This window comes from Aythya ferina (genome assembly GCF_964211825.1).
Source record: "Aythya ferina genome assembly, chromosome: 4".
NCBI classification, from domain to species: domain Eukaryota; kingdom Metazoa; phylum Chordata; class Aves; order Anseriformes; family Anatidae; genus Aythya; species Aythya ferina.
The window spans coordinates 29,957,167-29,979,754 of record NC_140300.1 but is presented as its reverse complement, the minus strand read 5'-3'; the positions used below and the strand labels follow the sequence as shown (position 1 = coordinate 29,979,754).

The 22,588-nt window shown below is 38.8% G+C and overlaps 1 protein-coding gene across 6 annotated transcripts in view; it reads left to right on the top strand.

Moving 5' to 3' along the window:
- Positions 1 to 22,588, top strand: part of ANKRD17 (ankyrin repeat domain 17) — an 85,563-nt gene that overhangs the window by 45,378 nt on the left and 17,597 nt on the right. For 3 of the 6 annotated variants that reach the window (XM_084517871.1, XM_084517869.1, XM_084517872.1), the window contains exons 8-20: positions 3,675 to 3,912; positions 4,443 to 4,634; positions 5,016 to 5,125; positions 5,930 to 6,017; positions 7,054 to 7,181; positions 7,603 to 7,746; positions 8,310 to 8,412; positions 9,932 to 10,687; positions 17,694 to 17,842; positions 18,946 to 19,057; positions 19,240 to 19,385; positions 20,526 to 20,668; positions 21,356 to 21,569. In XM_084517871.1, the coding sequence (XP_084373997.1) occupies positions 3,675 to 3,912; positions 4,443 to 4,634; positions 5,016 to 5,125; positions 5,930 to 6,017; positions 7,054 to 7,181; positions 7,603 to 7,746; positions 8,310 to 8,412; positions 9,932 to 10,687; positions 17,694 to 17,842; positions 18,946 to 19,057; positions 19,240 to 19,385; positions 20,526 to 20,668; positions 21,356 to 21,569 (2,523 nt within the window). The remainder of the gene's footprint in view (positions 1 to 3,674; positions 3,913 to 4,442; positions 4,635 to 5,015; positions 5,126 to 5,929; positions 6,018 to 7,053; positions 7,182 to 7,602; positions 7,747 to 8,309; positions 8,413 to 9,931; positions 10,688 to 17,693; positions 17,843 to 18,945; positions 19,058 to 19,239; positions 19,386 to 20,525; positions 20,669 to 21,355; positions 21,570 to 22,588) is intronic. The other 3 variants (XM_084517870.1, XM_084517874.1, XM_084517873.1) reach the window with 3 other exon arrangements.

The following is a 22,588-nucleotide window of genomic DNA, read 5'->3' as shown; positions in this document are numbered from 1 at the left end:
AGTGGGTACATTGGTATGAGTTAGCCCTATACTGTTTAATACCAAGGGTTGGCAGGATTAGCGCAATGAGAAATTCATCTAGATACCAGTTTTCATTTCTAGAACTACATGTGAATTGGAACCTCTTTTGGTGGAGAGAAGGAAAATAAAACAAAAAGGAGCAGAACTAGGCTCACCCCTTAATTTTTATTGTATTTAGTTAAAATAAGGATCTGTGAATGCCTTTGAGGCTTTGAAGAAACCTTTGTTGTAGAGGTTTCCTTTTCTATTTAGGGTTTGTAGCTGCAGCATGCTTTGTTCAGAAATTTTGTTAATGCTTTATGCATATGTTTTAGTAATTCTTCATCAGTATGTACCATTTCAACATAAAACTTAAAACTTGCCTCTTTAATTACTTTCTTATTTCATCTCTAGCTAGATTTGTCGTGGGTTGTGTTTTTTTTTTTTGTTTTTTTTTTTTTGTCACAAGCCTTGTGTAGTATCTTGTGACTGTGGCCATAGAGGACTGCCACGAATGCTTCTTAGAAACTTAACTTAGTCGTCTTCCCTTTCCTGAAATAACAACAGTAATGATTCTAAATTCAGCCACAGTTGTCTGTTGAAAGAAGTTAATGACTGCAAATAGGGGGATCATTAACAGTGGCAGTTCTCAAGAAGTCATTAGAAAGCAAGGCATGCAGATAAACAGGACTTCAGCTATTCTTTCTTAATCTGAAATATTAATAAGTGTGCCATATAGTTATGGATTCTGTGCTTGCAGTTAGTTCCCTAGAACATGGCAATAAAATAATCTTGTTTGCAGTAGTCTTTCATCGAGACAGCTTGGCAGACTGCAGGGAATGCTGCTACTTTGTGGAGCTGCGGAGCGAGCTTTCCTTGCTTTGTTTTCCTCCTTTCCCCATGATCCTCCACCAACAGACTAACACATCCATTGGACTCAAAGAAATGTTGGGACCCGTTTCTTCCTAAGCAATAGGAAAACTTCTTGGTGTCCCATCTTTCCTCCGGAAATATTTCCTAAGTGGGCATTTCCACACATTCTCAGAATTAATTGACTGAGAGATGGTTGACGTTACCAGGATCTTCGGTTTTGCTTCAGAAGGAGCAGCTTTCTGTGGCAATACTTAAAAAGTTTGCAGTCTGAAATACAGCAGAGGCTTCTCATCTCGTCATGCTTTTCCTGCAGTAATGCAAGAAAACTGCCCTTCAGGATAGCACTGAATCGAGTATATGTTAGCGAATTTGTCTGTGGCACAGCATTTACATACAGGCCTAAGAGACTGCATGAACCTTGTCCTACAAAGCATTCAGGAAGACTTCTGTCCAACAGCTTTTTTATACACAGCAGTAGTGGTTTAATGCAAATGAGTTGTTAAGCAATGTGACTTGCCTCGTGGGAGCAAAAAGCAGGTTTGTCTAGTTTGGGCTTCCTCTTACTGAAGTAATGTAATTTTCTCCAGTAAGGGACGAGTACTGATTGCCCACATCGGTTGATCTTCAAAATGTGCCTGGTACACTTGTGCAGATTCATCAGACAATGTTTTGTGATCAAATAACACTTACTAGGTGTTTTAAACATATTTTAGAAGAGCTGAACAGCACCATCCTGTTGCAAAGTTTGTTAAAACAGAGATAAAAGTCCCTTGTGTGGTTAATCACCAGGAGTTATTTTCAAGACTGCCCAGTCCATGTACAAAAGTTTGAAGCATACTCTTATATTGCTGTTTGCCATGCTTGAGCTAAATCAGTCTATAATGATTAGTGAGTTATTCTGCACCATCCCTGTATTTCCTCAAGGAAAGAATCTTTGTGGAGTTTTGGAGGTTTTCCCTGAAATAATGTTGTCACTTAATGCAGAAAAAGAAGTGAATATGTCCTAGTTAATGGCCTAGATCTTTCTCTGAGACAAAATTCTGCTGTGCTCCCTGGAAATGATAAGGTATACAGTGCTTCAGATAAAGAGGTTGGAATGTGTCAGATGCAATTTTGTATTTTGTCTGGGGAACAGCTTTTAAGGTTATGGTTTCTAGCTTCTTGACGGTAATGATGGCTTTGGTTTGCTGTTTCTTGGTGAGGATGTCAATGGCTTCAATTGGCTGCTTCTTAATAGTTAATCTGAGTTCAGAATGTACTTACCTTGTCAATGACAACCTCAAGAGAGCCTTGTGTTTGTGGTAAGCAGCTGCTTTTTTTATGCTACCCTCCTATGTTCTGTCTATGAGGCTTTTCCCTGCCTGGTTACTCCAGGCTTAAATGATCATAACTTCCTTCTGGAGAAAACCAATGTGGAGATTTTCTGCTGTTGGACTACAGTGACCAAGCTGATTAATCTCTGTTATAAATAAAATCAGATTTTAATGGCATTTTGATACGTCATTGTCAGGATTTAAATGTAAGCATACAGCTGGAAAGTCACTTCATCAAGTTCCTGAATCTAGGTGTGCTAGAAATATGACAAAGATCATATGCTCAAATCTTTTTTTCTTTGTTATCCGAAGGAAGCAAGCAAGCAAATGCAGGAGCTCCGTTTGGGTAACCAGTTTTACAACTTAACAGTACCTCAAGACTGCTGCCAAGGGAAAGCCATAGTTTGAGGTGGCTCTTGTGATCTAGGAGGAACTCCTGACAAATGGTCTTGCTTTCTCCCTCTAAGGGAAAAGACTAAACAAGTCCGGACTGCTCTAAAATCAAACGGGAAGTGCAATAGTTCTGCAAGTGCCAGGAGACAAGCAGTGTAGTTGCGCATGGCTTTTTACGATAGTAAGGAAGCAAAATTGTTTAACTTAGGCCATGCCCTTTCTTTCATCTCCCTCCCCAAAAGCTGGGAATCAGTAAATATTCTGAGGTGCTAGAAGTCCTCATAGAGATGAGGACCAACTGTGTTTCTGATGTGTTGAAATGAAAATATACTGCATAACAAATAATGCAACTGCATGTTGAATCTAAGTTCCCTCTTCTTGCCGAAGCGTGGAGCCTAGACGTTGTGACCTGTTGACAGTGCTTTGTAGTCTTTAAGAAGAACATTGCAACCTGTTCCCCTGTCCAAGTAAATAGATTGAGTGGATTCTCTTAATACTCTCATTTAATACACTGCTTTGCCTCATTAGTAGTAAATTTGTTGAAAGAACATAAATGCACTTTGGTGGTAGCTTATTTCCTAAAATTTTTGCTCCTTGCATACATTTGACAGTCTTCAGTTCTGTCTGCATTGTTCAGTGAAGACAAATACTAGGTGTTACAGCATCGTGGTATTGTTCTTGTGGAGGAGGTATGCTTTTAAAATACTGTCAAGCTTGCTGGGCTGTTTTTTTCCCTCTGACTAAAGTGATAGCAAACACTTGAACTCGTGTGTCTTCTGTGAAGTCAACCAGTCTGCAAGTTGGAAAGCTTAGTATGTGTATACTGATGCTGTTTTTGAACAACGCACATTCAATAAAAGCGTTCCTGAAGTTCTTCCAGTTACCGGTGTAACAGTGGACCTTTAGTCTTTATCCAAATATTTAAGAAAAACTGTAAGGAAGTTTTGTTATATTTTTGGACTTCCTTACTTGTTGCTCTTACGTGTCATTTGATGGAGTTTAGATGGTGAGTTCTTTAGGCTTTGAAAAAGAACAGCAAGTTTCTTTTTGTTACGAGTTCTTAAACTGTTTTTTTTTTTTTTTTCCTCTTCGTAGGACGGCCATGTGGAAGTGGCAAGATTACTTCTTGATAGTGGAGCTCAGGTGAACATGCCTGCTGACTCTTTCGAGTCTCCGTTAACTTTAGCAGCCTGTGGTGGGCATGTTGAACTGGCAGCTTTGCTGATTGAACGTGGAGCTAACTTGGAAGAGGTGAACGATGAAGGATACACACCGCTGATGGAAGCAGCTAGAGAAGGCCATGAAGAGATGGTGGCACTACTACTTGGTCAAGGTAACTATTGAAGTGCCTTCCGTTAACTACAATTCAGTAGGCATGTGTCTCCTTGTTTTTTTGTTTTTTTTTTTTTAATATAGTACAATTATATTGGTTCCTTTCTGAACAACTTCTGAACAACCCATCACCCTCTTTTTGAGCAGTTCTTTAGCAAAATACTCTTTGTTATACTTTTGTTTGGTAAGTGGTCATCCTGAATTGTTCTGCAGAGCAGCTTTGCATTTTTCAGACAGGTATTTTATACTGAAGGGCTAATGTGGGTAACTTGCACTCTGCACGATATCCTTGGCATATCTCAATAATGTTTTATTACTGAAAAGCTGTGGAGAAGCGCTTTTGAGTTCTCAGAGGGGTTCCCCGAGTAGTTAAAGGAAACTGAGATTTGATGTGTTATGGTTTTAGAAGGATACTTCTGAAGCTGTAGAAATGAGATATAAACTGATAACTTGTGCAACAATAAATAGCTTAATATGCTGATATTGCTTTTAAAAATCAGTATTTTCTGATATGTGTTTATTTTCTTGAAGGAGCAAACATCAATGCTCAAACAGAGGAGACACAAGAAACCGCTCTAACTCTGGCTTGCTGTGGAGGTTTTTTGGAGGTTGCCGATTTTCTTATTAAAGCAGGAGCTGATATAGAACTTGGTTGTTCAACACCTTTGATGGAGGCTGCTCAGGAGGGTCATTTGGAGCTGGTTAAATATTTATTAGCTGCAGGTATGGAGTAATTTTGTTAGTCCTTTTGTAGAAACTTAATGTAACCTTAAAAAACGTGTCCCCAAATTGGTTACACTTTGATTAGCAGCTTACTGAAGTTGGTTGCAAAGGTTTGTGGAATTGTAAATAATGTACTAGTAGGACCCTAATTTAGCTTTCGTAGACTTGAGTTTATCTAAGTTTTCTGGGAACTTAATTTCTGGGTTTTGGGTGGTGTTTTTTTTTCCCTAGAGTATTGTTAAGTTATTTAATAACATTGTAGATGTTGTACTGAAAGGAGAAAATTTTTTGCTACCTGATCTTATAAAAGATTGTTAAGATACTTGCATATTTTCTGTTATGAACTCCATAAAGCTTACATGCTCATTAATACTGCTTCAGGGGCTAATGTGCATGCAACAACAGCAACAGGTGACACAGCACTGACATATGCGTGTGAAAATGGCCATACTGATGTAGCAGATGTCTTACTTCAGGCAGGTGCAGATCTGGTAAGTAATTATTTTATTTATAAATTATAAGTAGGAAATACCTTAATTAATGATGTGTGTTTTGTTTCACGTTCACTGCTGAAAACTTGCTGTTGAGTGTTAATTGTTTTAATTGGATTTATACTGGTTTTTGACCTTTTTACTTTCAACTAAGCAAGAACTGATGATGGCTTTCTAACAGATATGAGACTGTTTTGTTGCCTAGAAGTGTGTAGGTCATATCAAAAACTTCGGCAGTTAATTCGTAAAGCATTTCTAAACCCTTCAAGGTTGCTTGTACAGCAAAATTGAGGATTCTATTTTTCTGTCTTCTGCAGTGCTGAAATGTACTAAGCTAGGAATTGGTGAGCTGATTATGGTTTAAGACTTGCATTTACAAACTTGTTCTGTTACTTAAGCAGCAGTTGACAGTTCTGATGTGATCTATTTGGTGTACCATAGTGGAATTAAGATAATGAAGGTCAGTTGATTTTTACACCAGGCTTGTGCACAAGTACGTTACTGAAAAGTGCAGTTAAGCCTGACAAAATTCTTTTTTAATCTATAATCACCAGCATGTGCTTTGAATACTTCTTATCCAGGCATCTTAGACCTGTATAAAGGTAGGTAGATGTTCGCATTTGTTGGCAAGATATACTTAAATGCTGTGCTGTTCGAAATTTGGTGTTTGTAGACTGTCAAGCACTGAAAAGGAATCTTCCACATCTGATGTTTTCCAATTAAAAAAGCAAACAGTTGGATTATGTCCTTTTAGATGTGCTACTTGTGATTCCTGAATTCTAAGTCTTTATTTATCTGTTCTAGGAGCATGAATCAGAAGGTGGAAGAACTCCTCTCATGAAAGCTGCAAGGGCAGGTCACGTTTGCACTGTTCAGTTTTTGATTAGCAAAGGTAAGTTTGTGTAAAGGCTTTTGATTTTGGCTCTTAGAGATGCTGTGAGTTAGGGACATACATCAGTAGTAGTTTAATTTAGGTTTGGTTGAAATATTTTAAAGTAGTTCAGTGATCCTTAAACTAGGCTCTTAACAATCACCTCTGGTTTCAGGTGAGATTAGTGGAAACTTCAACAACTTTTCAGAACAGTTATATTCCACTCACTAATTGCTAGTAAAAGCAGTAACAACTGTAGCATTTACTGGGTGTTGCCATGTTCATGGTACAACTCTTGAGCACTGTCTTGTTCAGAAGTTCAATTTCAAGCACCTGTTTGTTTCAGCATCTTGATTATAACTTGTTCCATGTTGTCGGAACTATCAGCCGCAGCCTTATGACACTGGGCCTGTAGTGTGCATACAGAGCTCAGAACTGTTTTTTTTTTTTCCTTTCTTACAAGCTGAATGATATTTCTCTTAGCTTCCTGGTGTGGAGCAGGACTAGGCTGAAGTTACCAGTGTGATGTAGTTTTTTCTCTGTAAAGGAAAAAAGCAGAGCTGCAACTGGTAATCTGCTTGCTGGCAGCCAGCTAAGATCCGTGTGTTGAATCATTTGTAGAGAAAGATACCACTCTCTAAAAAACTGGTAGCAAACTTAAAAGGAATAGGTTTGCCTACTGTGTGAAGGTGGGTATGAGCTAACATACCAGTTAGGACAATGGGCTTGGAATGTTAGTGCAGGTAGTGTTTCTGTTATTCTTGGAGGCACATATGCTGAGGGTCAAATTCTACCTGACAAGACTGAGATGTTGAATTTGGTGACTGTGACAGGTTAAATGGGCTTCTAAAATAGAGTTTGTAAATAGAGTTTGACTTGAATTTTATATAGCAGTTGCAAAACTGCAGCCAAAGACAGTATTTTTGTGCTTAAGAAGGCGGCAAACTTGGTATCCCTTCTCTTTTGGTAGAGGAGAACCAATTGAAGTCTCTCTTTTTTTTTTTTTTTTTTTTTTTTTTTTTTTTTTTTAAATAATCTTTTCTCTCTGTTTTTGAAGGAGCAAATGTGAATAGGACCACTGCTAACAACGATCATACAGTATTGTCATTGGCCTGTGCTGGAGGTCATTTGGCAGTTGTGGAGTTACTGCTAGCTCATGGTGCTGATCCTACACACAGATTGAAGGTTTGTAACTCAACTACCTTCTTATCCTCTGAAGTAGTCTTCCATTCATCTTATAGCTGAAGATATGCAAGAGAATTTACTTCTGTATTCTCTGCAACTGACCCAACATGTCATGATATCAGTAAGATCAAAGAGCAGGTATTTCAGTGAAAACCACAAGCAGGCATTATGTTTAGTAATGTGTTTGTAGGAGTTGGTGTATGGAGGAGCACAGACCTGTTAATTAGCATGAATCTGAAGGCTGAGCTCCAGTTATAGTTGAGGAAAAAGGAAAAAAAAACACAACTGTTTTTTAAGTTCAGTTGTGGACTTGCTGCAGGTGGAATATTAAGGAAGTCTGAATATATACTGTTGTATCTCTCAAAACATTATCGTGTTTTCATTATGATCTTTTCTAATAGTGTGATCTTTGCCTTTTTAGGATGGATCAACGATGTTAATAGAGGCAGCAAAGGGTGGTCATACCAGTGTGGTTTGTTACCTTCTAGACTACCCCAACAACTTGCTTTCTGCTCCTCCACCTGATGCTACTCAGCTGACCCCACCATCCCATGATTTAAATAGGGTAAGATTTAAGGGCTGATGGTCTGTTTTGTGGGGCTTTGTTTGTGTGTGTTGCAGTTTGTTCAAAGTTGAAAGAAGAGAAGTCAATCATGTCATTTCATCTAGTGCTGAACTGTAGGTCAATTTTGAAAATCTGAGCTGTTGTGAAAATGAAGATCCTCTGAGCATCGCCGTGTAGTCCTTTATTTTTCCTATTCTATAAAGATTATTGAAAAAATGTCAAGTAAAAAGCCAGTAACTGAAGTCTGCTTTAATGAGGCTATTCTTCAGAGTTATATTTGTAGCCTGCTGTGGCTTATTTCCTTTTCCAGAGTATAGCACTAGCACTGTACAGTACAGAGATGAGTCGTCTTCGGCAAGTTATTTCCTAGGTGAAGAATGCCAAGCATATGGAAGTCAGGCGATCTCAAATGGTTAACTATTGAACTCAGCATATTTAAAACGTATGAAATGTTATTAGTTACCATGAAAGTCTGCTTTTCTAACAGGTTTTGTTTACCTTCTATTGAACTATCACTAGATTAGTGTATGAGGAAAATAATCTATTAGTATCCAACATTTTAGGCTCCTCGTGTACCAGTGCAGGCGCTGCCCATGGTCGTCCCACCCCAGGAGCCTGACAAACCCCCTGCTAATGTCGCCACAACCCTTCCCATCAGAAATAAAGGTCAGTCTTAGTTCTGGAGCTTATTTTCTAAATATCCATTAGAAGATTTAGGGTTGCGCTTACAGCAGAGTAGTGCCTATGAAGAGTGTTAATGAATTCAGTCAAGGAAACTGTCAATTTTTTTTAAAGGATTGGTTATCTATCAAATATGAAGTATCAGTCATCTAACCCTGTAATCACAAAGCGTCAAGAAATCTGCCTAAGTAAAAACATACATATATATTAGTTTGACATACTGGACTAATGCAGAATGTCACCCAGAAACCTACATAAATTTGCTAGTGCAATTTGTAGCAACTGTTACGTTCCATATGGTAGTTGATTGGGTAACCCGTGTTTTCTTAGGATAGTAGTCTTGGAGTGGATTTGACTAATTTGACTGAAGGCGGAATTTCTTGTGCTACAAAACATTTAGTCTGATGTGGCTTAGCTCCTCCTAGGACTAAATTTGCATCTATTTTGATATCACTATTTTGATAACTTTACTCTTTCTGTACTTTAGAAGTCTCTTCCAAAACATTTTTTTTTTTATCAAGGATCAGCAATAGTGCAAATACAGGCGTGCATGTCATAAAATTAATACTGTGTGTACACTTGTATTGTTCTGGAAATACAGCAAGGATTACTGGAAGAAACTGGGCACCGCCACTGGCTCAAATCCTGGGTTTTGATTTGTCTTTCACCCTTCAAAATTAACAGATTGTTCCTTCTCCAACTGGTATGGCAGACCATGTCAGCTGTTTTACTGTGGACTTCTTCATAAAAGATGTATTGGATTAGTCCATCGCTCATTCTTACAGGAAGGCTGAATTATTTGCCTTGCCTGGGCAGAGCTGAGTTTTGACACATCCAAAGTCATGTCTGCTATGGATAAAATGTAGTGGCTAAACATACCCTGTTAGATCATGTTAAATATAAATGACTATCCTGGGTTCTAGCACTGTTTGTCAACTGAGCAAAGCTGGATACCTGTAGTGAAAGGATTCAGTGTTCCTAGAAAGTGTAGTACTTCCTAAAACGTACTAAACTACTCGCAAAACTGGTGGCCTGAGCAAAGTCACGTGTCCCTTGAGATGTTTTTGCATCGCTTTTGCTGTGCTTCAGGGCTGTAACGATACACTTATGCCTTAACACGATGCCAGTCGCAAAAGATCAAGTGAAGAGACAGCATATCCTACCCTTTTGTTTCCATTTATCTTGTAGCACCACTTGATAACAGCGGCTCTTGAGACAATCGCTTCATTTGGCGAAAGTATAACAATTGTTGGAGTAAATATTTCAACGTAGCCTAGGGGTTATTGGAATGTATGCGCAATAATCTATACTGTTAATTTGCAATCTGACTGCTGTGTTTAAAATTGATAGTGAAAGATACCGTTTCCTTTGAGGGCCTTACAGTACACTGACCTTCTGTGGGTGCTGTGTCTTGGTGCATTTAGCATCCCAACAGTAGCTCTATAATGAGGATGCCATTCATATGCACTTCCATTGGTTCTGAGGGGGTTTCTTTTTCACACAGCTGCTTCTAAACAAAAGTCCAGCAGTCATTTGCCAGCAAACAACCAGGATGTACAGGGTTACATCACCAATCAGTCTCCAGAGAGCATTGTAGAAGAGGCTCAGGGCAAGTTGACAGAGCTGGAGCAGAGGATAAAAGAAGCCATAGAGAAGAATGCTCAGCTGCAGTCCTTGGAATTGGCACACGCTGACCAGCTCACCAAAGAGAAGATTGAGGAGCTGAACAAAACGAGAGAGGAACAGATCCAGAAGAAACAAAAGATTTTGGAGGAACTGCAGAAAGTGGAACGAGAGTTACAGCTGAAAACTCAGCAGCAGCTAAAAAAGCAATATCTAGAGGTAAAAGCGCAAAGAATTCAGCTCCAGCAGCAGCAGCAGCAACAGTCTTGCCAGCACCTGGGACTACTGACTCCTGTTGGGGTAGGAGAACAACTCTCAGAGGGAGACTATGCACGATTACAACAAGTGGACCCCATCTTGCTTAAAGATGATCCTCAGCAAGCTGCTGCGCAGACGGGTTTTGCACCAATTCAGCCTCTGGCGATGCCACAAGCTTTGCCTCTGGCAGCAGGTTCCTTACCTCCAGGGTCCATCGCAAATCTTACAGAACTGCAAGGTGTAATAGTTGGACAGCCAGTGTTGGGCCAAGCACAACTAGCAGGGCTGGGGCAAGGAATACTGACAGAAACACAGCAAGGGTTAATGGTAGCCAGCCCTGCTCAGACGCTCAATGACACGCTGGATGACATCATGGCAGGTGGGTTTATATTGTTACGAGCAGGTATAATATTTGCTTAACCAGTTGAGGGTATGTCAACTTCTTTGTGTGTGTGTGTGTTTGTGTATTCCCGCTAGCTCTGCAGCAGTACCTCTAGCCTACTGATAACCCTGTGTTGAGGTTTTCAGAGAATTAGTTTTAACTTTTCGATTTGCAGGGTTGCTTTTCCTTTTGTTGTGCTAACAGGTGCCTGTTTGTCAGGTTGGTATGTCAGAAGTAGCATTTGTACTTCTTTTCTGGTTTGGGGGGTGGATATACTAGAGATAAAAAGTTTTTCAGCCTGTCTGTAGCTCAGGAATAACATCACGATGGTGCTGTTTGTTAATACTTTTGGCTAGTTGACAGAGAGCTGACTTGAAGTGCTCAGAATAGGCTTTGAGCCTACATTATGCCTACAACTTGTAGCAAACCTTTAGGCTTGTCTTTTGAATGAGAGCTGCTGTAGATGGCCTTGAATAGTGAACCATTAGGAAACTTTTACTTCTGTTCAGAAGAAAAGGCTGTAATTCCATTAACTTTTTTTCAGTATATTCATGGAAATTGTTGGTTTGTCAATGAAAAAATCTAGCCTAACCAAGTTTTTCGAGTTGCTCTGGAGATTTTTGTCCATGTTATATCAGAGCTTTAAGGCCTTAAAAGGTAGCAACTAAAAATAATGAAACAGGCCTTAAGTACTTGGGAAGTGTGAGCTGCTAGCATTGCTTTCCTTTACATGTGCTTTAGTTGCATGTAGTCCCCTGTTAGTGTAATGGCTGAACTACTCATTCTGAGTACTTGTTTGAGTATAAGTTAACTATTCAGGAATGTTGGGAAAAAATCATGTTACTTGATTGAAATTTGTTAGGGTGCTCTTTGTGAAACTGATGAATGTTTATTTTTAAAAATGCTCTCTGTCTTAACAAATCTCCTTTATAAGGAGACAGTGTAAGACTAATGCAGCATGTTCAGATGTGAGCTGGCGAAAAGGCAGGTCTCCAAAAATATTCTAGCCCAAAGGTGCAGAGGTGTGGAGCATCTCTTGCATGTACTGCAGGAATTAGGGGAGTACAGTAATGGTGCACAGTGAATAGAGGATTTGGTAACTAGGAAATTCCAGGTGGTGATTGTTTGAAATTGGAACAAGGCTTCTAAAACTGTGGGATGAAAATTAGGCTCCTACTGAGTACTCTGATGTTTGGGCAAAGCCCCCTTAAAAATCACTGAAACTTACGGGAGACACAGATTCTATTCAGAAAATCTGGTGTTAGTTTAAGCCTAGACACAAGAGTTGGAAGCTGTCAGTGAGTACGCATCCAACAGGAGACATGAGACGGTAGATAAAGCTACTTACATCGTGATAGTGTGCACTGATGCTGAAGGTCTCTCATGTGGATCTGCTGGGATATGTGCCAAAATCAGATACTCAATTCAAGAGAGAAAACGTGGTTTGTGGGTAGCTATGAAGTACGCACACAATGCACTTTAAATATGACTTAAACCTTCAGTTAGAAGACACTTGCGATGTATTTAACTGCATGTAACATACTGAGGATCTGGGATTTTAGGTCGGCTGGCCCAAATCCAAGTGCTTGTGCATCCTTTTTGTGAAAGTCAGATACTTCCAATGAGTGAATGTATTTGTACTCTTTAGTCTCAGTTCTTAGTACATGAGCACACACATGCAATTGGAAATGAGATCTAAATTGTGCTTTGGAAGGCCTTTGTGGGAAGTCTGTTATAGGCTGTACAAATGAAATTCCATCTCTATTTTTCTGCCAAGTGGTAATTTTCAAGAGAGCAGACAGACCTGACTATACAGCTCTGATGCCAAGTTTATTGCACGCTTCAGAACTTAGTGTGGAATGGAAATGGGTTCAGCGTAACACAAAATGTTTAAGCACAGCAGCGAAATACTTCGGCAGTAGTTTTCGGTACTGCTTTAATAGGAACCCTCTAGATTATCCCGCATGGATACAAACCTCCTGTTCCTGAGGCAGTGACAGACACGTGAGGGTAGTTCCAGCACAGATGTGTGGCTTGCAGCACTAGGTGAGTTTCACCAGTTACAAAAACAATGCTACACCTTGGCTGAGTAAACTTTATATAGTATTCATCTGTGTTTTTATTGCAAGCTGAATTGTCCCATGTTAAGTACTTTTTAGAACACGGTCACGTGTGCAAATGCTCTTATTAGTGAGAGGCTAGGGTAAGATAGCAATGTTCCTGGTCAAGTGCTGTTGCTAGATCAACTCTGGGATGATAAAGTATATTTCCTTGTTACTATAGTAGCTAATTGGTGTTACCAGAGCTCTGCAGAAGTTGTCTGGAGACACAATGGGAAAATGTACTGACTTGAGGGTTTTGAGGTGATTGTGGCTTTTTTGGTTTGTTTTGTTGTTCTTTTTAAAGTAATAGGGAAATTGAAAAAGTAGTAAATAATCTTGCAGTTGCAATGTAGGGTTCCTTTCTGATCCTGCTGGAATCAATGACAAGCAGAGGGCTTGCTCTTCAGCTTCAGATGCTGGATAAGGTGTTTGCTTGCTGAGAGGCTGGGTGAATTAGAAGCATGTTTTTGGCAGTGGAAAAGAGATTATAAAACTCTTAACTCAAAATACTGCATATGTGAAATGATGTGTGATTTAAACCATCTTCTGTTTTTAACACTAACCCTATGTTGAAGTAGATCACTGTTTCCAAAGGAGTATGTCTGGGAACAGCCTCACAAAGTATTTCTGGAATCTTGAAGTGCTTGATAGTTTAGTTCCTGGAAGCTACCTTGTGAGCTGAGTCAGTGATAGTTTTAACTAGCTTAATTAATACATGAGAAGAGAATACACATTGACTGTTAGATCTTACTGGGAACTCAACACTGGAAAAAACTACAAGAGAAAGCCAGCATCACAGCAAAGTAACGAAATTGAATCCTATCTGCAGTGCATGCAGGAGATCTGGAAAACTATAAGGATGGAAGCTTTTATGCTCTGGTGTGATTATGATCAGTTGTTGGCAATGGTTATGCTGTTCTTACAAATGGATGGTAGATGCATTTAGACCATTGTTCTAGGAGTGTTAAGAGACTTGTGTCTATTGCTAGGCAGCTGGTTTTGTACAGGGTTGAGCCTGTGGTAGCCTGCCTTTTAAGACTGGATCTTGACATGGAAGAATACTCAGGATGGGCTAGACTCTAACAAAAAATCACTGAATTAAAGAACACAACTGCATTGTGGTTTTAGGGCTTCATCTGCAGAGATGTTTGTGTATAGAAGCAATGCTATGTGTTTGTATTAGAATTCAGAACATTACTTGGGTCCTTGTAATTCAAGGCATGTTATGCATCTGAAGTGTTTGGTATTGATTTGTAAGCATGCTGGCAGGAACATAGCTTTTAATAACTTAAGGTACTAAAAAAGCAATGGCAGTATAAGATAGTGGGGGTAGATGAGAAGAAACTGAGGCTGTTGAGTTGCCTTAAAGCAAGTTGGAAGAAGCTACCATATCTAGTATTTTTTGTAACTTTATTTTATCAGTCCCTCATCTTGCCTCGTTGCAATGGTGGTGTGAAACAGCACTTTAATATGCTTACTGTTGAAGTTGTAAAGGAGATAAAGAATAAGCACATGAAAAGAATGCTGTGCCCACAATCAGACAACACTAGTATCAATCTTGATGGTTGACAAAGATAATAAGGAGTTTAGTTTCTGTAAGATATTGCACTTAGTGAAAATTGGAAGTATTCAAGGAAGGAACAAACTTGATGACCATAAAAAAAAAAATATACTCCTTTGTGAAATGTCGGGCTTATTTTTAAAGGCATGTCTTTTATTTTAGGGCATGTAGATCAGTGAGGAGAGGAAAAAAAAAAAAAAAACATTGTCTCAGCTGCTACATATCTTATGTTTGTTTTGAAGTTTTTTGAAATTTTTTGTTAACTTGACTGTTGTCTTTCCTCCACTTGGCTTACTCACACAGCGTGTAAGGAAATATTTCTGAATGGTGGGGCTGCTGGGCTTATGGGAGAAGGCAGCAGCTGCGATGTCCTTTTTTTATTTGAGCTAAGGAAAAGTTGAGATGTCCAGGGAGAAACCAGGATGAAGAGCAACAATGCTACTAATGGCAATAAGTAAAAAAAAAAAAAACAAAAAAAAAAAAACAAAAAAACCTGACTGCCCAGTATCTTAACAAATGCCAAGACTTCAGTTTGGGTAGTCAAGCGGTGCTTGGGGTGGTATAAGCTGACAATTAAACTTCTTGGAGTTTTACCTTGTATCATCGTGTTATTAAGATTGGTAGTTGGTCCTGTACCAAAGCAAGTGTATACTAAAATGCTTGAATTGTGAACTAGCTTTGAAGACATCGCTATCCCAGCCATACAGTTATGAGGGTCTAATGTTGGAAGTGCAGGATTTGTTAAGTATTGCAACTGGTCTACTAAAGCAGATGGAGGGGCAGAAGGGAAGTACGAAGCTTTAGCTGTCGATGTGTTTAGACTTATTTCAAGATAAAGTTAGTTGGTTACTCTTATTTCACTGCTCAAGACTGGTGTAAAAACCTTTTGGTTTATTGAGAACATCTAATATTTCTGTTTGGACACAGTCAAGGTTCTAGTTACTGCACTTGGCATGTAGGTTAAAAGTAAGAACTCTGCATAGGTGATATTTAAAGAAAAATAATCCAAGTTGTTAGCCATAAAAAACAATACTTCAGTGAAATGTACTTCAGGGATATGAACTGTTTATATATCTGTGAGTTATTTCTGAAGCACACTTGAGATATATTTAATGTGAGAACTGTAAGCCACCATGCATATTGATGGTCTTTTCTGCTAGCATTCATAAAAACATTTGCATATGGATTGTACAATAAAGGTTTTCTTCTCTGGGGAACGAGGTTTTGGCTTTTAAACACCTCTTTCCCCCTGCCCTCTCCTTCCAGTGCAACACAGTTGGTATAAGAGGCTTTACCTGAATTGATTTGCCCAACTAGCTTGATTTTTTTCTTATTTTTTTTAAAAAATGCTAATAGTTTTAGCAGTGGCTCCTGTAATGCAGTGCGTAACACAGCGCGTACTCCCCAGCCCCTATATTGGGGTTCTAGTGGTAATCCTTAACAGCTGTAGAAATCCCTTGTGCTACTGTAGCGGGGTTCACATTTTTCATGGGTTCATTTTACCATCTTTTTCTGGTCCCTTGGGACCAGATCTGAGAGTAAAGAACTGTGTTTTTTTTCATTCCATTACTGTTTTAAGCTGATAGAGCTTTCTCTTAGATCTTGGAGAAAGGCAAATTTATTCTTTTTTTTCCTCCACAATTGCTCATTATGGCCATGTGTGTAAATATGAGAACAAGAGTTCAAACATTGTTATTTTCTATGAAACAAATGGGCTACTGTGTTATTAATGAGGTTATATCTCTTTACAACAAGCATAAGAAAACAGATGAGTTTAAAGTAGGCTCTCTGCTGAATAATATTAGATGAGACTTGAGTTAGCTCTGTACAATACGAAGTTCCTGTATGCCACAGTTTTTGACTTTACATAAGTCAACTTTGGCTCGGCATCTGCATTTTTCTTTTAATCCATACCTAGTTTGATTTTTTTTCTCATAAGATGAGAACAAAAGGTGATCTGATAGGAACATCAACGGAGGTTGGGTCTTGTTATAGTCTTAAATATAAGGTTAGGCATGTTTCTTATGCCATAAGTAAGTTTTTTGTTTTTGTTTTTTGTTTCCTTTCAATGGCATTTGTTAGCTTTTTTGCTGGGATTTGTTATAGGAAGTCCAGAAATCAAATTAGTAATGGATTCAAAACACAGCTGCCTTGCAGAGAAGGGAGTTGGCATGATAGGCATGTTATGGTAAAATTTTTGTGACATCTGTTGAAAATGTTTATCCCTTCTAACTAATTTTTAGAGCAAGTAGCCATGGGTGGTAATCTGGGATGCAGCTGATTACTAAACCTATTTGAAAAATAAATGTGATCCCAAAAGTTGGGGATAAAGCAAAGGGGCATTACGGAATACTGAAATAAGGTTACTCAGTGTTGTGTGTTCAATCAGTGTGGACAATGTGTAAACCATATTTCTTTCATTTTTGCAGTTAAAGGTCCTTTTGTGAGCTTGAGAGGAGAATAGTATAGCACTTCTTCACTTTCTCCTTTTGCTGATCATACCTGATAAAGACTTGTAAAAATATGGGAGAAAAATCATGAAGAGAAAGCACTGAATTCCTTTAAGGAAAACTGGATTTTTTTCCCCCAAAGGCTGTTTTAGTATCAAGTTACCTCGGTACTTGCAATCGTTATATGTATGAAATGAATTTCAGGGAAGTGTGGCGGTTGGTGCTATTTTGTGTCATGTCGATATACTGTCATCAACTGTAAAATGGTATTACCTTTTGCTTGTCCTAACCTCTTTGACCAAAGTCTCTGCAAAATGGCTGTTAAGAAGCTTCTACTTCACTAGTTTCAACAAGTTCTGCCATGTGAGCATCCTGGTGCTAGCTCTGCTGCTTTTTTTGTGATGTTTGGGGAAGGTGGTGGGTGTGGGGGAGGTAGTTGCACTTCTACGTGGGAATCCTTAAGCTGTTTTAAGGGGGAAAAAAAAAAGCATAGATAACCATTGATTTGACTTGTTTCACAGTTCAGCTTTTAAAGGTATGTAACTCCTGGTCCAAATAATGAATGACTTGTAGGAAAGATTTTTGATATATATATTTAAAAAAAAAAAAAGTACATCTATTCTGTAGTGGGCATCTAGAAAACATGACAATCTGATACTTATGTATTTCTTTGGTGATCTGATATAGTTAACCTTTTTTCTAATTGATAAATTCAAAGATTTGAGGGCTCAAAGATTGGGATAAACATGTAGAAAATATGCATTTGTGAATAGTAAAGTATTTGGGGAGTTACGTTGGTGGGAGTTTGGTCCCACTGGCTGCTTACGGTCATATTAAAAATGCAAGGTAAAATTTTTGCCTTTACTAAGTGTAATTATTCTGTTCAACAGCAGTGAGTGGAAGAGCATCTGCAATGTCAAACACTCCTACCCACAGCATTGCAACTTCTGTCTCCCAGCCTCAGACGCCAACTCCAAGTCCTATCATTTCTCCTTCAGCCATGCTACCAATCTACCCTGCTATAGATATTGATGCCCAGGTAAGCCTGCCATTGGCACTGCAGCATAGATGTGTAGCTGTTTTGCCTCTGTATCCTGAATAATTCATATATAGTAAACAGCGCTGTTGTATAATGAATTGGGTTCTAGAGACTTGATTAGCTGCTTTTGGAAAGCCAGCATAACTCTCTGGAGAGTTGCAACCCACTTTCCTCAGTGCTGTAGCTGAACAAAAGGCAAAGTCATTGAATGATCAAACACTTCGTATTTCTTTTTCTTCTAAATACTTTTGGGGCGTGATTTCTGAAGACAAAAACAAGATTTACAACTTGTACACTGCTTTTCCCAGTTGTGCTTTAACTTGGTGGCCAGTGATCACTAAGCTTGTCAGAAGCATAAAAGTATTGAAAGAAACAATCATTTTTGTACTTGTTTTAGCAAGAGGATATGAGCATTCTCCTTTCTAATTATAGAGAAGGTATATTTATAGAAGATAACTTTAAAAGCTACTACTTTATATTGAATTGCAGCTAGCTGGCCATCAAAAAAAAAATGCGCATAGTACCTTGCATATATATTTGCGTGGTTTTAGACTGTACGTAACATGGTTAAGATGTTACGGCTGAGATACAGGCAGGGTGAATAAGATGGAGGGTGGATTGTTGTGGATTGCAACGAGAGATTATTGTGGTTTAGCGAGAGAAGTCTCTGGGAAACCAGTTCTAGCTAGTTTAGCCACTCATGGCAATGGGCCTGGTTTCTGCAGGAGACTGCTGCTCCTGCCGTAACCTGATGTGCCTCCTTGGTAGACAACAATGCTTATCAGTACTGGGCTTGGTTATCTTGGGTCATAATAGTGTAAGTCAAAACTAAAACTATGCTCTCACTGATGAAATTTGTTTTTAAGCAATCTCAGTTCTTGTCAGGTGTTCATAAATCTCCCAACAGAGTTGACTTGAGTAGTGGAATCCCGTTACGAAATTGAACACAAAAGTAAACTGAGGTACTTGATCAGTAGATGGGCCTTAAGGTTACAAAAAGTTTTTGTTGTAGATACAGTCATATTTTGACTATTAGGCCTTATAACAGAGTTTGTACCCTAAAAGGAATTATTTATCTTGTATATGATGTCTGTTTCTTTTAGACTGAGAGTAATCATGACACCGCATTAACACTTGCTTGTGCCGGTGGCCATGAAGAACTAGTGCAAACACTGCTAGAGAGAGGAGCCAATATTGAACACAGGGACAAGAAAGGTAAGTATTTTGCTATGGCAGTACAGACCAATTCTAGTCTTCCAGTGTACCCCAGTAAATAAATACACAATACATGTAGTCTTTGTGCAAAGCTTTTAGGCTTGCTTTTTTAATAGTTTAACATATGTCACTTAACCTGAAGTTATGAATGCATATTCTTCAAACATCCTTTTTCATTCTAGGATTTACTCCACTTATTTTGGCTGCCACAGCAGGCCATGTGGGTGTTGTTGAAATTTTACTTGATAATGGAGCTGATATTGAAGCCCAGTCGGAGAGAACCAAGGACACTCCCTTGTCTTTGGCTTGTTCGGGAGGGAGACAAGAGGTGATGTAAAACTTAAGTCTTCAAAAGCAGGTTGTGGATAATGTTTTGTAATGTTTTTTTTCTGAAAAAAAAAAAAAAAAGATGTGAAGAGCTTAACATTTTTCAAGTTGTGTATTGCAATATGTGTGATAAATTTATTTTTCTATTTTAATAAGTTGGACCAGAGCTCTGAACAGACCTTATAACTAGGGGCTAGTTATAGGGCTTTTACTAGCTTAATTAGATATGAATAGGAAAGTAAATGGGATGAATGTTCCTGTTGAGAAGCTAGAGCTAGGCATGATTGGGCTTCGTATAGGAGCCAAAGGAACATGCTAGTTGATTCTGCACAGGACATAGGCTATCAGTGTATTGTAGATCTCTACAGTTAAAAATGATGATAATACCAAATCATTTTTCAAAGGATTGATCGGAAGTAAATGTAAGGGAAGTCTTTTTAATGTTATCAGAAATACTGTGTTCTGTGACATCAGAAGAAAATTAGAACACGTGATCAGAAACAAATAACTTTTTTGTTTTGTTTTGTTTACATATTTCAAGTGTGTGTTTCTGTTAATGCTTCTGTTTGGGTTGCAAAGGCCCCAAAGAAAGCTATAGAACCTGATGCAGAATACTGTGGTTTTGCTAGATAATTACTTCCTTAGACAAAATGTTACTAAAAGTTGCTAGCTCTTTAGGCTCTTTATTGCCATTCAGAAGATGTCAATTACCTGATTTCAAGTCAAAGTTTTGTAATGAAAAAGCTTTTGGCTTCAGCTCTGTAGGACCAATCAAAACACGTTTTATGCTTGCAGGATGAAAGTGGAACAAGTGATACATTGGAATGTATCCCAAGTGAGGCATTGGAATGGGCTGCCTAGGGAAGTGGTTGAGTCACCATCCCTGGATGTCTTTAAAAGACGTTTAGATGTAGAGCTTAGTGATGTGGTCTAGTGGAGGACTTGTTGGTGTTAGGTCAGAGATTGGACTAGGTGATCTTGGAGGTCTCTTCCAACCTAGATGATTTTGTGATTCTGTGAAAAATGCTTTCTCTCTGGGAGATGTCAACAGTATATTTAGGTTTTGAAAAGCCGTGGATAGATTTGTGTCAGATTTGCAAGTTTGTGAGAAAACAAGATGTTATTTTTCAAAACACTGCAGGTGGTGGAGTTGCTGCTAGCTCGAGGGGCAAACAAAGAACACAGGAATGTCTCCGATTACACACCTTTAAGCCTCGCTGCTTCTGGTGGCTATGTGAACATTATCAAGATTCTGCTAAATGCTGGGGCAGAAATCAATTCCAGGCAAGTTTCCTTTTCACTGCTCCTTCATGGTCTTTACCCTTCCCCAAAGGCTTTCTTGATAACTAAGTAGAACAAATTACTGTTTATTACATGAAAGCAAGCAATGTATTATCTTACCTGTATTAGGCTTCAGGTAGGAAGGAACGGTTTTGATTGTGATTTTTCTAATGCTTGCTTAACTTCCATCTCCCTCTTCTGTATTTTGATAACTTCTGTCCTATATCATATTTTATCAATTGTCCTTTATTCAAGATAGAAATATTTCTTCTTGCTCTGGTTTGCCTTCCGGTTTGAAATTACCTCTGGGTTAAATAAGAGCAGGTTTTTGTTCCTGATGCCTACTTTAAGGAAAGATTGTCTATGTGTGTTTGCATTTATGTAATGCTTCTTGCATCCATTGAATGGGAGAAAATAGCTCAGCCATGCACTGTACAAGTCAAAACATTAAAGCAAAAGTTAAGCTTGTGATAAGAGAGACCTTGGAATTTACAGCAATTAAAATGCAACATACCTGTTATCATATAAATGGAAGTATTTGTCCAAAGCTGCTATCAAGAACCTTTTGTTATTTCAGTAGTAGTTGCTTTGTAGACTTTCAGTCTTGGTTAAGTACTCTGTTTTCACTCTTTTTGTTCAAGTCATTTCAGATATGTGATTGATTCAAGGTTTTTTTCTCTCCTCTTTCAGAACTGGTAGCAAATTGGGCATTTCTCCCTTAATGTTGGCAGCCATGAATGGGCACACTGCTGCTGTGAAGTTATTACTGGACATGGGCTCTGATATAAATGCCCAGATAGAGACCAATAGAAATACAGCACTGACTCTAGCTTGTTTCCAAGGGAGAACTGAAGTGGTTAGCCTGCTACTTGATAGAAAAGCTAATGTGGAACACAGAGCTAAGGTAAGAACCAAATACATCTCCAGAAAGATATGCTTGAAAGTCTTGACTTCACTGTGGTCATCTGATGACTTCCTTGCCTTTTATGCACGCCCCTTGGAAGTGAACAGAACTGGCCAAGTCCACATCAGCTATAGCTCAATTCAGTATTTCTGACACTGACAAAAAGACAATGTAACAATAATGGCTGTATTTGAAGACCTACTATTTCCATGCAGCTCAGTGAAAGAGAAGCAGTTCTGAAGTCTTACTTCATCTTCAGGTGCTTACAAGCAGAAGACAAGTAATCCATTAACCTGATAAAAAAGAATTCAATTCAAAAAGCCAAGATTCTTGATCCAGGTTGTTGTGCTCATGGTCTAGTCTGTCTAGTTGCTTCTATCCATGGCGGTAACAGAATTGAAATGGAAATTTGCATTTCTGTGAGTCTGTCTGTTGATCCCAGCTTTTGAAATTGCAGGGAAGACTGTTTAGTAGAAAAATTACTAGAATACTGAAAACTAAATTAAAATGAGAGGAAGAAAAAAAAACAACACACAGACGTGCCATAGATGTGGCATCCTGTTCTCCTTTTCCCCTGTTTGTAGTTATTGCCAAGGAGAAGCTCAGAGGGAGCTGTTCAGTGCTTTCTTATGGTAGGTATCCTTGCTAAAGTAATGTGCCCTTGACCTGGCCAGGCATTTTCTGGATGTTGCTATGTAGGATCTCTTAATGAAGGTAGGAAATGGGGTTTGCATCATCTGTACAACATCATGTGTGGTACTTTGCTGATCCTCATCTGTATCAGATTGGTTGTGTTGGTTCTGAGATAACGTGACAGCAGCAGGTTTTGAGTGTCTGTCAACGTGTAGCAGTGGAAGGACACTGTGCACTGTGTCTTTCCTCCCAAGTGCTGCTCAGTGAAAGCTCTTCTCAGTGCAGCTGAAGAGGATTGCTCCTACAAAACACTTGGCCAGGTAACAATTAGAGGCTCTATAGCAGAACTTGAGATGTGCTTCTGGAAGTAGAAATTAGTCCTTGCT